Genomic DNA, 15,422 nt, shown 5'->3' on the forward strand with positions numbered 1-15,422 from the left:
AACAGGCAGCCTATACATCTTTTTTAGATCGAGTACAAGCCGATTTAAAAAAAAACGAAATGGAATCCAACAACGATAGACAAAACTTTCAGATCAATTACACCGAAGTGGAAAAAGAGTCGGACAGCAACGACGGCAGCAGTAGTACTGTAACTATTCCTTTAGGAGTAGAAGAAGGACACGGAAGCGAATATAATAGCGGCACTGAGAACGAATTAGGTTATTCTGCATCTGAAGAAGAATGCGTAAGTAATGACGAATATATGTTCCAGTACAGCCCAATATCCGAGGAGGATCAGCAAGAGGAGGTGGACATCAACCCTGAAGACGTATCGGAAGAAAACCTACAAGATCCTGTGCACTCAGAACCTACCAGATCGTGTAACAACTGCAAAATGAGGACGGTACCAATTTTATCGTATGGAAGAGCAGGAAAAATAAGAATGGAGAACTTAGCACAAGCCCAACTAAAAAATGGAAATTGGAACTACGAAATGATTTACGCACCTCGGGAATCCATTCGAGAATTCCTTTCTCTGAAAAAAGAAGAAGAAAAGAGGGGAGGAGAAAAACTGAAAGAAACACTAAATACCTTCTCTGTAAACGGGCAAACTTTGTTGCATGGGACGGTAACGGAAGAACGTTTCGATATAACGGATCTACTGCTAGAATTTGGAGCAGACCCGGATATCATGGAGGATGGACAAACGGTAGCACATCGGGCTGCAGCAACAAACAATACACACCTACTACGTGTTTTAAGTTATCACCATTGCAAATTACGCGCCTGGAACTCCCTAGGAGAAACACCGCTTATGGTTGCAATTGCACTTAATCAACGAGAAAGCATAAGCTTTCTTTGGGAAACTTCAATCATCAGCAAATCAGGACGAGGAGCGGAAACTGTGCTACACTATGCAGCTCAGTTTAATAATAGGAATGTCGCCTTAGGAGCCTGTGACTCGAGACGAGGAGTCGACGTAAATCAGAGATCCCTGCCGAGATTTGAGTCCGCTCTAATGGTTGCAGTTCGTTATGGAAACCCCGACATCGTCAATGTGCTTCTGAAAAATGGTGCCACAGACAACAATCCAGACAAAGATGGAAATTATGCACAGGATTACATAAAAAACAAACAAATACGACGAATATTCAGAATTTGGAAAATGCCAGTGAAAACGAGAAAGCAAAACGTACCTGCAATACATAACGAAGAAAACCAGAGAAAAAGGAAGCGCACAAAATTTGAGTTATCAACCACGGAATCAGAAGAAGACTAGGACCCAACTACCATGTTGCATGCCGACGACCACTGCACAATAATATGATTAACAATTTTATAATAACCTGCAGAATAGTTTTATTTTTCCACAGCCCCAACATTCCTCAAAACTCCAATATTGTATTCCCCACACGGCGAATTGATGGAACAATTTCTATTTCCAATATGGGGGGAGGAGTGTAACGAGCCGCTTTTACTATACTACATTCCCATTATCCTTGCACGGGAGTTTGAGTGGCACATAGTATATGTCACTCAGCTAAGCCCCTCCCACTTCACCTTGTTACGGTCAAAGTACGTCACGGTTGATGTATGTCACGACTGGCGTGCGTCACGGTCGACGTGAGCACCAGTGGATGTTGCATCCGGAGGATGCACCACCGGCGGATGTCACTACAGGCGGATGCTACTACCGGTGGATGTTACTCCCGGCGGATGCCCCTACCGACGGATGTTTCATCCGGTGAAAGCTGCCTTCTAGGAGTATATAAACTCGTTGCAGTCTCTTGTATTTTCAGAGCTGTTTCTGTACTCTCAGTAAAACGTTGTACTGTGCACCGAGGACAAAATACAATATTAAAAGCAGATCTTACAAATGTGAATACACTGTTATACCATGAGTTTTTACTTCTATATGTAAACTGCATAGAATATACTTGTATTCAATGTAAATACACTGTTATACCATGAGTTTTTACTTCTATATGTAAACTGCATGGAATATACTTGTATTTAATGTGAATACAGTGTTATACCATGAGTTTTTACTTCTATATGTAAACTGCATGGAATATACTTGTATTCAATGTGAATACACTGTTATACCATGAGTTTTTACTTCTATATGTAAACTGCATGGAATATACTTGTATTCAATGTGAATACACTGTTATACTATGAGTTTTCCAAATATACTTGTATTCAATGTGAATACACTGTTATACCATGAGTTTTTACTTCTATACGTAAACTGCATGGAATAAACTTGTATTCAATGTGAATACACTGTTATACCATGAGTTTTTACTTCTATATGTAAACTGCATGGAATATACTTGTATTCAATGTGAATACACTGTTATACCATGAGTTTTCACTTCTATATGTAAACTAAATGGAATATACTTGTATTCAATGTGAATACACTGTTATACCATGAATATTTACTTCTATATGTAAACAGCATCAAATATACTTGTATTCAATGTGAATACACTGTTATACCATGAGTTTTAACTTCTATATGTAAACTGCATGGAATATACTTGTATTCAATGTGAATACACTGTTATACCATGAGTTTTCACTTCTATATGTAAACTACATGGAATATACTTGTATTCAATGTGAATACACTGTTATACCATGAATATTTACTTCTATATGTAAACAGTATCAAATATACTTGTATTCAATGTGAATCACTGTTATACCATGAGTTTTTACTTCTATATGTAAACTACATGGAATATACTTGTATTCAATGTGAATACACTGTTATACCATGAGTTTTTACTTCTATATGTAAACAGTATCAAATATACTTGTATTAAATGTGAATACACTGTTATACCATGAGTTTTTACTTCTATATGTAAAAGGCATCAAATATACTTGTATTCAATGTGAATACACTGTTATACCATGAGTTTTTACTTCTATATATAAACAGCATCAAATATACTTGTATTCAATGTGAATACACTGTTATACCATGAGTTTTTACTTTTATATGTAAACTGCATGGAATATACTTGTATTCAATGTGAATAGACTGTTATACCATGAGTTTTTACTTCTATATGTAAACTGCATGGAATATACTTGTATTCAATGTGAATACACTGTTATACCATGAGTTTTTACTTCTATATGTAAACAGCATCAAATATACTTGTATTCAATGTGAATACACTGTTATACCATGAGTTTTTACTTCTATATGTAAACAGCATCAAATATACTTGTATTCAATGTGAATACACTGTTATACCATGAGTTTTTACTTCTATATGTAAACTGCATGGAATATACTTGTACTCAATGTGAATACACTGTTATACCATGAGTTTTTACTTCTATATGTAAACTGCATGGAATATACTTGTATTCAATGTGAATACACTGTTATACCATGAGTTTTTACTTCTATATGTAAACTGCATAGAATATACTTGTATTCAATGTAAATACACTGTTATACCATGAGTTTTTACTTCTATATGTAAACTGCATGGAATATACTTGTATTCAATGTGAATACACTGTTATACCATGAGTTTTTACTTCTATATGTAAACTGCATGGAATATACTTGTATTCAATGTGAATACACTGTTATACCATGAGTTTTCACTTCTATATTTAAACAGCATCAAATATACTTGTATTCAATGTGAATACACTGTTATACCATGAGATTTTACTTCTATATGTAAACAGCATCAAATATACTTGTATTCAATGTGAATACACTGTTATACCATTAGTTTTTACTTCTTTATGTAAACTGCATGGAATATACTTGTATTCAATGTGAATACAGTGTTATACCATGAGTTTTTACTTCTATATGTAAACTGCATGGAATATACTTGTATTCAATGTGAATACACTGTTATACCATGAGTTTTTACTTCTATATGTAAACTGCATGAAATATACTTGTATTCAATGTGAATACACTGTTATACTATGAGTTTTCCAAATATACTTGTATTCAATGTGAATACACTGTTATACCATGAGTTTTTACTTCTATACGTAAACTCCATGGAATATACTTGTATTCAATGTGAATACACTGTTATACCATGAGTTTTTACTTCTATATGTAAACTGCATGGAATATACTTGTATTCAATGTGAATACACTGTTATACCATGAGTTTTCACTTCTATATATAAACTACATGGAATATACTTGTATTCAATGTGAATACACTGTTATACCATGAGTTTTTACTTCTATATGTAAACAGCATCAAATATACCTGTATTCAATGTGAATACACTGTTATACCATGAGTTTTAACTTCTATATGTAAACTGCATGGAATATACTTGTATTCAATGTGAATACACTGTTATACCATGAGTTTTTACTTCTATATGTAAACTGCATGGAATATACTTGTATTCAATGTGAATACACTGTTATACCATGAGTTTTTACTTCTATATGTAAACTGCATGGAATATAGTTGTATTCAATGTGAATACACTTTTATACCATGAGTTTTTACTTCTATATGTAAACTACATGGAATATACTTGTATTCAATGTGAATACACTGTTATACCATGAGTTTTTACTTCTATATGTAAACAGCATCAAATATACTTGTATTCAATGTGAATACACTGTTATACCATGAGTTTTAACTTCTATATGTAAACTGCATGGAATTTACTTGTATTCAATGTGAATACACTGTTATACCATGAGTTTTTACTTCTATATGTAAACTGCATGGAATATACTTGTATTCAATGTGAATACACTGTTATACCATGAGTTTTTACTTCTATATGTAAACTGCATGGAATATACTTGTATTCAATGTGAATACACTGTAATACCATGAGTTTTTCCTTCTATATGTAAACTGCATGGAATATACTTGTATTCAATGTGAATACACTGTTATACCATGAGTTTTTACTTCTATATGTAAAATGCATGGAATATACTTGTATTCAATGTGAATACACTGTTATACCATGAGTTTTTACTTCTATATGTAAACAGCATCAAATATACTTGTATTCAATGTGAATACACTGTTATACCATGAGTTTTTACTTCTATATGTAACCAGCATCAAATATACTTGTATTCAATGTGAATACACTGTTATACCATGAGTTTTTACTTCTATATGTAAACAGCATCAAATATACTTGTATTCAATGTGAATACACTATTATACCATGAGTTTTTACTTCTATATGTAAACAGCCTCAAATATACTTGTATTCAATGTGAATACACTGTTATACCATGAGTTTTTACTTCTATGTGTAAACAGCATCAAATATACTTGTATTCAATGTGAATACACTGTTATACCATGAGTTTTTACTTCTATATGTAAACTGCATGGAATATACTTGTATTCAATGTGAATACACTGTTATACCATGAGTTTTTACTTCTATATGTAAACTGCATGGAATATACTTGTATTCAATGTGAATACACTGTTATACCATGAGTTTTTACTTCTATATGTAAACTGCATGGAATATACTTGTATTCAATGTGAATACACTGTTATACCATGAGTTTTTACTTTATATGTAAACTGCATGGAATATACTTGTACTCAATGTGAATACACTGTTATACCATGAGTTTTTACTTCTATATGTAAACTGCATGGAATATACTTGTATTCAATGTGAATACACTGTTATACCATGAGTTTTTACTTCTATATGTAAACTGCATAGAATATACTTGTATTCAATGTAAATACACTGTTATACCATGAGTTTTTACTTCTATATGTAAACTGCATGGAATATACTTGTATTCAATGTGAATACACTGTTATACTATGAGTTTTCCAAATATACTTTATTCAATGTGAATACACTGTTATACCATGAGTTTTTACTTCTATACGTAAACTGCATGGAATATACTTGTATTCAATGTGAATACACTGTTATACCATGAGTTTTTACTTCTATATGTAAACTGCATGGAATATACTTGTATTCAATGTGAATACACTGTTATACCATGAGTTTTCACTTCTATATGTAAACTACATGGAATATACTTGTATTCAATGTGAATACACTGTTATACCATGAGTTTTTACTTCTATATGTAAACAGATTCAAATATATTTGTATTCAATGTGAATACACTGTTATACCATGAGTTTTAACTTCTATATGTCAACTGCATGGAATTTACTTGTATTCAATGTGAATACACTGTTATACCATGAGTTTTTACTTCTATATGTAAACTGCATGGAATATACTTGTATTCAATGTGAATACACTGTTATACCATGAGTTTTTACTTCTATATGTAAACAGCATCAAATATACTTGTATTCAATGTGAATACACTGTTATACCATGAGTTTTTACTTCTATATGTAACCAGCATCAAATATCCTTGTATTCAATGTGAATACACTGTTATACCATGAGTTTTTACTTCTATATGTAAACAGCATCAAATATACTTGTATTTAATGTGAATACACTATTATACCATGAGTTTTTACTTCTATATGTAAACAGCATCAAATATACTTGTATTCAATGTGAATACACTGTTATACCATGAGTTTTTACTTCTATGTGTAAACAGCATCAAATATACTTGTATTCAATGTGAATACACTGTTATACCATGAGTTTTTACTTCTATATGTAAACTGCATAGAATATACTTAAATTCAATGTGAATACACTGTTATACCATGAGTTTTTACTTCTATATGTAAACTGCATGGAATATACTTGTATTCAATGTGAATACACTGTTATACCATGAGTTTTTACTTCTATATGTAAACTGCATGGAATATACTTGTATTCAATGTGAATACACTGTTATACCATGAGTTTTTACTTCTATATGTAAACTGCATGGAATATACTTGTATTCAATGTGAATACACTGTTATACCATGAGTTTTTACTTCTATATGTAAACTGCATGGAATATACTTGTACTCAATGTGAATACACTGTTATACCATGAGTTTTTACTTCTATATGTAAACTGCATGGAATATACTTGTATTCAATGTGAATACACTGTTATACCATGAGTTTTTACTTCTATATGTAAACTGCATAGAATATACTTGTATTCAATGTAAATACACTGTTATACCATGAGTTTTTACTTCTATATGTAAACTGCATGGAATATACTTGTATTCAATGTGAATACACTGTTATACTATGAGTTTTCCAAATATACTTTCTTCAATGTGAATACACTGTTATACCATGAGTTTTTACTTCTATACGTAAACTGCATGGAATATACTTGTATTCAATGTGAATACACTGTTATACCATGAGTTTTTACTTCTATATGTAAACTGCATGGAATATACTTGTATTCAATGTGAATACACTGTTATACCATGAGTTTTCACTTCTATATGTAAACTACATGGAATATACTTGTATTCAATGTGAATACACTGTTATACCATGAGTTTTTACTTCTATATGTAAACAGATTCAAATATATTTGTATTCAATGTGAATACACTGTTATACCATGAGTTTTAACTTCTATATGTCAACTGCATGGAATTTACTTGTATTCAATGTGAATACACTGTTATACCATGAGTTTTTACTTCTATATGTAAACTGCATGGAATATACTTGTATTCAATGTGAATACACTGTTATACCATGAGTTTTTACTTCTATATGTAAACTGCATGGAATATACTTGTATTCAATGTGAATACACTGTTATACCATGAGTTTTTACTTCTATATGTAAAATGCATGGGATATACTTGTATTCAATGTGAATACACTGTTATACCATGAGTTTTTACTTCTATATGTAAACAGCATCAAATATACTTGTATTCAATGTGAATACACTGTTATACCATGAGTTTTTACTTCTATATGTAACCAGCATCAAATATCCTTGTATTCAATGTGAATACACTGTTATACCATGAGTTTTTACTTCTATATGTAAACAGCATCAAATATACTTGTATTTAATGTGAATACACTATTATACCATGAGTTTTTACTTCTATATGTAAACAGCATCAAATATACTTGTATTCAATGTGAATACACTGTTATACCATGAGTTTTTACTTCTATGTGTAAACAGCATCAAATATACTTGTATTCAATGTGAATACACTGTTATACCATGAGTTTTTACTTCTATATGTAAACTGCATAGAATATACTTAAATTCAATGTGAATACACTGTTATACCATGAGTTTTTACTTCTATATGTAAACTGCATGGAATATACTTGTATTCAATGTGAATACACTGTTATACCATGAGTTTTTACTTCTATATGTAAACTGCATGGAATATACTTGTATTCAATGTGAATACACTGTTATACCATGAGTTTTTACTTCTATATGTAAACTGCATGGAATATACTTGTATTCAATGTGAATACACTGTTATACCATGAGTTTTTACTTCTATATGTAAACTGCATGGAATATACTTGTACTCAATGTGAATACACTGTTATACCATGAGTTTTTACTTCTATATGTAAACTGCATGGAATATACTTGTATTCAATGTGAATACACTGTTATACCATGAGTTTTTACTTCTATATGTAAACTGCATAGAATATACTTGTATTCAATGTAAATACACTGTTATACCATGAGTTTTTACTTCTATATGTAAACTGCATGGAATATACTTGTATTCAATGTGAATACACTGTTATACTATGAGTTTTCCAAATATACTTTCTTCAATGTGAATACACTGTTATACCATGAGTTTTTACTTCTATACGTAAACTGCATGGAATATACTTGTATTCAATGTGAATACACTGTTATACCATGAGTTTTTACTTCTATATGTAAACTGCATGGAATATACTTGTATTCAATGTGAATACACTGTTATACCATGAGTTTTCACTTCTATATGTAAACTACATGGAATATACTTGTATTCAATGTGAATACACTGTTATACCATGAGTTTTTACTTCTATATGTAAACAGATTCAAATATATTTGTATTCAATGTGAATACACTGTTATACCATGAGTTTTAACTTCTATATGTCAACTGCATGGAATTTACTTGTATTCAATGTGAATACACTGTTATACCATGAGTTTTTACTTCTATATGTAAACTGCATGGAATATACTTGTATTCAATGTGAATACACTGTTATACCATGAGTTTTTACTTCTATATGTAAACTGCATGGAATATACTTGTATTCAATGTGAATACACTGTTATACCATGAGTTTTTACTTCTATATGTAAAATGCATGGGATATACTTGTATTCAATGTGAATACACTGTTATACCATGAGTTTTTACTTCTATATGTAAACAGCATCAAATATACTTGTATTCAATGTGAATACACTGTTATACCATGAGTTTTTACTTCTATATGTAACCAGCATCAAATATACTTGTATTCAATGTGAATACACTGTTATACCATGAGTTTTTACTTCTATATGTAAACAGCATCAAATATACTTGTATTCAATGTGAATACACTATTATACCATGAGTTTTTACTTCTATATGTAAACAGCATCAAATATACTTGTATTCAATGTGAATACACTGTTATACCATGAGTTTTTACTTCTATGTGTAAACAGCATCAAATATACTTGTATTCAATGTGAATACACTGTTATACCATGAGTTTTTACTTCTATATGTAAACTGCAAGGAATATACTTAAATTCAATGTGAATACACTGTTATACCATGAGTTTTTACTTCTATATGTAAACTGCATGGAATATACTTGTATTCAATGTGAATACACTGTTATACCACGAGTTTTTACTTCTATATGTAAACTGCATGGAATATACTTGTATTCAATGTGAATACACTGTTATACCATGAGTTTTTACTTCTATATGTAAACTGCATGGAATATACTTGTATTCAATGTGAATACACTGTTATACCATGAGTTTTTACTTCTATATGTAAACTGCATGGAATATACTTGTACTCAATGTGAATACACTGTTATACCATGAGTTTTTACTTCTATATGTAAACTGCATGGAATATACTTGTATTCAATGTGAATACACTGTTATACCATGAGTTTTTACTTTCTATATGTAAACTGCATAGAATATACTTGTATTCAATGTAAATACACTGTTATACCATGAGTTTTTACTTCTATTTGTAAACTGCATGGAATATACTTGTATTCAATGTGAATACACTGTTATACCATGAGTTTTTACTTCTATATGTAAACTGCATGGAATATACTTGTATTCAATGTGAATACACTGTTATACCATGAGTTTATACTTCTATATTTAAACAGCATCAAATATACTTGTATTCAATGTGAATACACTGTTATACCATGAGATTTTACTTCTATATGTAAACAGCATCAAATATACTTGTATTCAATGTGAATACACTGTTATACCATTAGTTTTTACTTCTATATGTAAACTACATGGAATATACTTGTATTCAATGTGAATACACTGTTATACCATGAGTTTTTACTTCTATATGTAAACTGCATGGAATATACTTGTATTCAATGTGAATACACTGTTATACCATGAATTTCTACTTCTATATGTAAACTGCATGAAATATACTTGTATTCAATGTGAATACACTGTTATACTATGAGTTTTCCAAATATACTTGTATTCAATGTGAATACACTGTTATACCATGAGTTTTTACTTCTATACGTAAACTGCATGGAATATACTTGTATTCAATGTGAATACACTGTTATACCATGAGTTTTTACTTCTATATGTAAACTGCATGGAATATACTTGTATTCAATGTGAATACACTGTTATACCATGAGTTTTCACTTCTATATGTAAACTACATGGAATATACTTGTATTCAATGTGAATACACTGTTATACCATGACTTTTTACTTCTATATGTAAACAGCATCAAATATACCTGTATTCAATGTGAATACACTGTTATACCATGAGTTTTAACTTCTATATGTAAACTGCATGGAATATACTTGTATTCAATGTGAATACACTGTTATACCATGAGTTTTTACTTCTATATGTAAACTGCATGGAATATACTTGTATTCAATGTGAATACACTGTTATACCATGAGTTTTTACTTCTATATGTAAACTGCATGGAATATACTTGTATTCAATGTGAATACACTGTTATACCATGAGTTTTTACTTCTATATGTAAACTGCATGGAATATACTTGTATTCAATTTGAATACACTGTTATACCATGAGTTTTTACTTCTATATGTAAACTGCATGGGATATACTTGTATTCAATGTGAATACACTGTAATACCATGAGTTTTTCCTTCTATATGTAAACTGCATGGAATATACTTGTATTCAATGTGAATACACAGTTATACCATGAGTTTTTACTTCTATATGTAAAATGCATGGAATATACTTGTATTCAATGTGAATACACTGTTATACCATGAGTTTTTACTTCTATATGTAAACAGCATCAAATATACTTGTATTCAATGTGAATACACTGTTATACCATGAGTTTTTACTTCTATGTGAAAACAGCATCAAATATACTTGTATTCAATGTGAATACACTGTTATACCATGAGTTTTTACTTCTATATGTAACCAGCATCAAATATACTTGTATTCAATGTGAATACACTGTTATACCATGAGTTTTTACTTCTATATGTAAACAGCATCAAATATACTTGTATTCAATGTGAATACACTATTATACCATGAGTTTTTACTTCTATATGTAAACAGCATCAAATATACTTGTATTCAATGTGAATACACTGTTATACCATGAGTTTTTACTTCTATGTGAAAACAGCATCAAATATACTTGTATTCAATGTGAATACACTGTTATACCATGAGTTTTTACTTCTATATGTAAACTGCATGGAATATACTTAAATTCAATGTGAATACACTGTTATACCATGAGTTTTTACTTCTATATGTAAACTGCATGGAATATACTTGTATTCAATGTGAATACACTGTTATACCATGAGTTTTAACTTCTATATGTAAACTACATGGAATATACTTGTATTCAATGTGAATACACTGTTATACCATGAGTTTTTACTTCTATATGTAAACTGCATGGAAATTACTTGTATTCAATGTGAATACACTGTTATACCATGAGTTTTTACTTCTATATGTAAACAGCATCAAATATACTTGTATTCAATGTGAATACACTGTTATACCATGAGTTTTTACTTCTATATGTAAACTGCATGGAATATACTTGTGTAAAGCATCCTCCCTCTCGGGTGAATGACTTTACGGATTAAGACAAATAGATTACCACGGAACTCGGAGGCGTTTACCCACAATGATGACAGTGTATTACTAGACTAGGCCATAAAATATAAGAGAGACTACACGCATAAGAATACGAGAACTAAAGGGAAACAAAGTGTAAGTGGAGACAACGTAAATTGATCTTACCGTAGTAGCGCGAGCGATACGGCGAATTCAGACACGAAACGGACACGATTGGAAATACAGTTCAGATAGGCACTTACGGAAACAGGTAGTCAGAGAAACACTTGTAGAGAAAACACTAAGGCAAGTTAGATGTCGAACTAGTGTTGTTGAAGGCAACTGAACATTTAGCGAGCTGCTAGCTGTCTGATCTTTCTTAGATTTTGGGTTCACCATGAAACCTCGCATCTCGTCAAAGTGGCGTGATGCTGTTGACGTGTCGCTATGTCGCGCGTGCAGCCAATCAGAAGGTGTTTGTTTAATGGCTTGATTGGCGTCGCGCGTGCGACCAATCAAACGGATGTTTATTTAATGGCGTGATAATGCGTCGCACGTGTGACCAATCACGGAAGTTTGTTTAGTGGCGTGATAATGCGTCGCACGTGTGAGTCAGACAGCAGGTGTTCAATTAGGTCAACGCTAAGATGTCTATGACAAATGGTTACTATGCGAATTACAATAATCGAGTAATATGCAAAAGAAGAGTAAATGCAAGAGAGTAAAATGTAGACATAATTATATGTCAAGGGAGAGTAAACATAATATTATAAGAATGTGGGTGTCATAATTAAATGTATTTGTAGGCCTTCGTTACATCGCTCCCGGCGGTGCGAGATTACGTCCCGTAATCAAACTGGATGCACGGCGGTGCGGTTGGTGGTTGTTGAACGAGCCTCTTCTATTGGATAGCCGCAAAATTTTCTTATTTATCTAAAGATACCCAACCAGCAGCAGATACGTAAGATGACTAGGCCGAGAATACAGAATATGCTGATGAAGAACCACATTTTAATGGTCTCCCACCAGCTGGTATAATGTATTACTCCAGCGGCTGTCACTAACACACTTGATGCGCTGGGCTGGTGATTCAACGAAAATTCGGTCGGTGGATGTTCATTCATGGCGGCTACTATATCAGCCATGACATTCATGTGGTTAAATAGGTTGTCGTTGTAAGCAGGGTTAGCACGATGTTCATAATCGAAGAATTTGACGTCGTCATAACGGAAGGAATGTGCCAGCGTTTGTTCCGGCAATACCATGTTAGCGTCAACTCTTTTCCAGGTGTTGTTGCGAAAAGCGTAAGGCTTATCGTTGAAGTTAACGAATCCGTTGGTCCAATAGCATGGGGAATATTTAACTAATTCCCAGCCATCGAGATTAATGGTATAATTGTTGAATTTTGGCTGTGGTCCGCATGACGTAATTACAGTTTCAAATGTGACGTTCACTGAGTTACACTTAACCACAACAGCAGTTTGTCCGAAAGCTTGTAATTTCGTGCACTGTGGTAATTTTAAATGTGAAGCGGCAAGCCAACCGTTATACTGAGCGGCTGCAATTGCTCTTTCATGTTTTGCTTTCCGGGCATCACATTCTAACCTTTGAATCATACGCACTAATTCATTTTCACGATCGGTAACACGGTCTTGAATATATTGTTTATTTGCCGCTTTGTCTAAATCTTCAGCGCTAGATGGCGCGGGAGTCTCTACGGTGATTGGCGGAAATTTTTCCATGATGGCCGCCGTTACGAGGGACAATTTTGATTGGCCGACGATGTTAAAGACTGTAGTACGGTTGGAGCAGTGTTGTTGAGTTGGAACGCAAGGTGGCTGAGGAGTTAAATGGAAATCCAGTTGGCGGCGATCATCCAAAAGACGAAAATATTTTTTCATCTCCCAATTTCTTCGTTAGTGAGCCGGTTCCAGATTCAACAATTCGCATTGTATGTTGAGATTTTTGCGTGTACGTTTTGTCCCAGACAAGTGTCAGGTGATTGTGGGATAAGTTACCAGATTTTGCGGAAGCTTTGCCGATAGGTGTGGAAAAATCTTCATCTTCCATTTGTTGAAAGAGCTGAACTTGTTCGAGCACACAATTCAGAATTTCCGAATCGATTGTTTGTAACCAGTATCCGACAATTTCCGGATCACGTCCAAAAACATATTTGTTGTCCGATAAAGTCATATGATGTTCACCACACCTTTTATTGTTTATCATGTCGTAGCACTCGGTTGGCGTCGTATCAATAGAAATTTTGTCCGGCACGATCACTAATTGGCCGAAAAAGGTCTTCGTAATACGGCGAATGTTTATCCACTGTGCGCAAATAAAACCGGGAAATTTCACCGCGGCACGTTCATCACTGTAAACGGTGTATTTCACTTGCACAGTATCGGTATTGTTTGTTTCCGGTTTGCAGTTTGAATCGGAAAATTGAATAATTCCCATATTCTTCGGTTCCGAACAATCGCACACAGTGGTCTCAAATGCCTGCGGGTGTAACCCGTAAAAGCATAGCAGCAGTAGGAATGGTAACGAGGACATTTCTACATGTAAAAATATATGGTAAATGACATAACAAAAATAAAATGAAAAGTATACTGGCCAACTTAGTCTAAGTCATCATGTGGGTTTACTAGCTAAGATAATCAAATATGAAAAAGAAATAATGGAAGTAAACGTCAAAGTAAAAGAGAGAAAACAGCAAGAAAAAATTCTGACGGCTTTTGAAAGGTCAACGATTTCCCGTCGGCTTTTCATCGGCTACGCCACGGCAAAATAATAGCAAAATAGGGGGTGTCGTAATATAACAGTTTTTATGGTAGAAGGACACAATATTTTTGAATAAATTTATATCGTTGGAAAGAGGGGAAACTGAGCTTAATTATCAAAAAAAAGAATTGAAAAATATTGAATCATGTGGAAATGCTGACGAGAAAGAAACGTTTCAAAGTTTTACGGCGGAAAATTTTTCTGCCGTGGAAGGTCACGCGCATATCTCGTTTTTTTCTAAGTCCAATGCAGGGGAAAAGTGCAAATGGAGGGAAGAAGCGGAGGGGAATAAAAATGGAATAGGGGAGTAGAGAAA

General features: G+C 32.5%; 2 protein-coding genes across 2 annotated transcripts; one reads left to right on the plus strand and one right to left on the minus strand.

The window, feature by feature from the left end:
* Positions 1-59: 59 nt before the first annotated feature.
* Positions 60-1,280, plus strand: LOC116927136 (serine/threonine-protein phosphatase 6 regulatory ankyrin repeat subunit B). Its single transcript, XM_045167088.1, has one exon. It carries the CDS (start codon positions 60-62, stop codon positions 1,278-1,280), a length of 1,221 nt encoding a protein of 406 aa, XP_045023023.1.
* Positions 1,281-13,254: 11,974 nt separating this feature from the next.
* Positions 13,255-14,878, minus strand: LOC123467027. Its single transcript, XM_045167089.1, has 2 exons — positions 14,301-14,878; positions 13,255-14,236 (listed from the first exon to the last, which is right to left on the minus strand). Exons 1-2 carry the CDS (start codon positions 14,876-14,878, stop codon positions 13,255-13,257), a joined length of 1,560 nt encoding a protein of 519 aa, XP_045023024.1.
* Between the last annotated feature and the right edge of the window lie 544 nt (positions 14,879-15,422).

The sequence above is a fragment of the Daphnia magna genome, unplaced genomic scaffold, assembly GCF_020631705.1.
Source record: "Daphnia magna isolate NIES unplaced genomic scaffold, ASM2063170v1.1 Dm_contigs134, whole genome shotgun sequence".
NCBI lineage: Eukaryota > Metazoa > Arthropoda > Branchiopoda > Diplostraca > Daphniidae > Daphnia > Daphnia magna.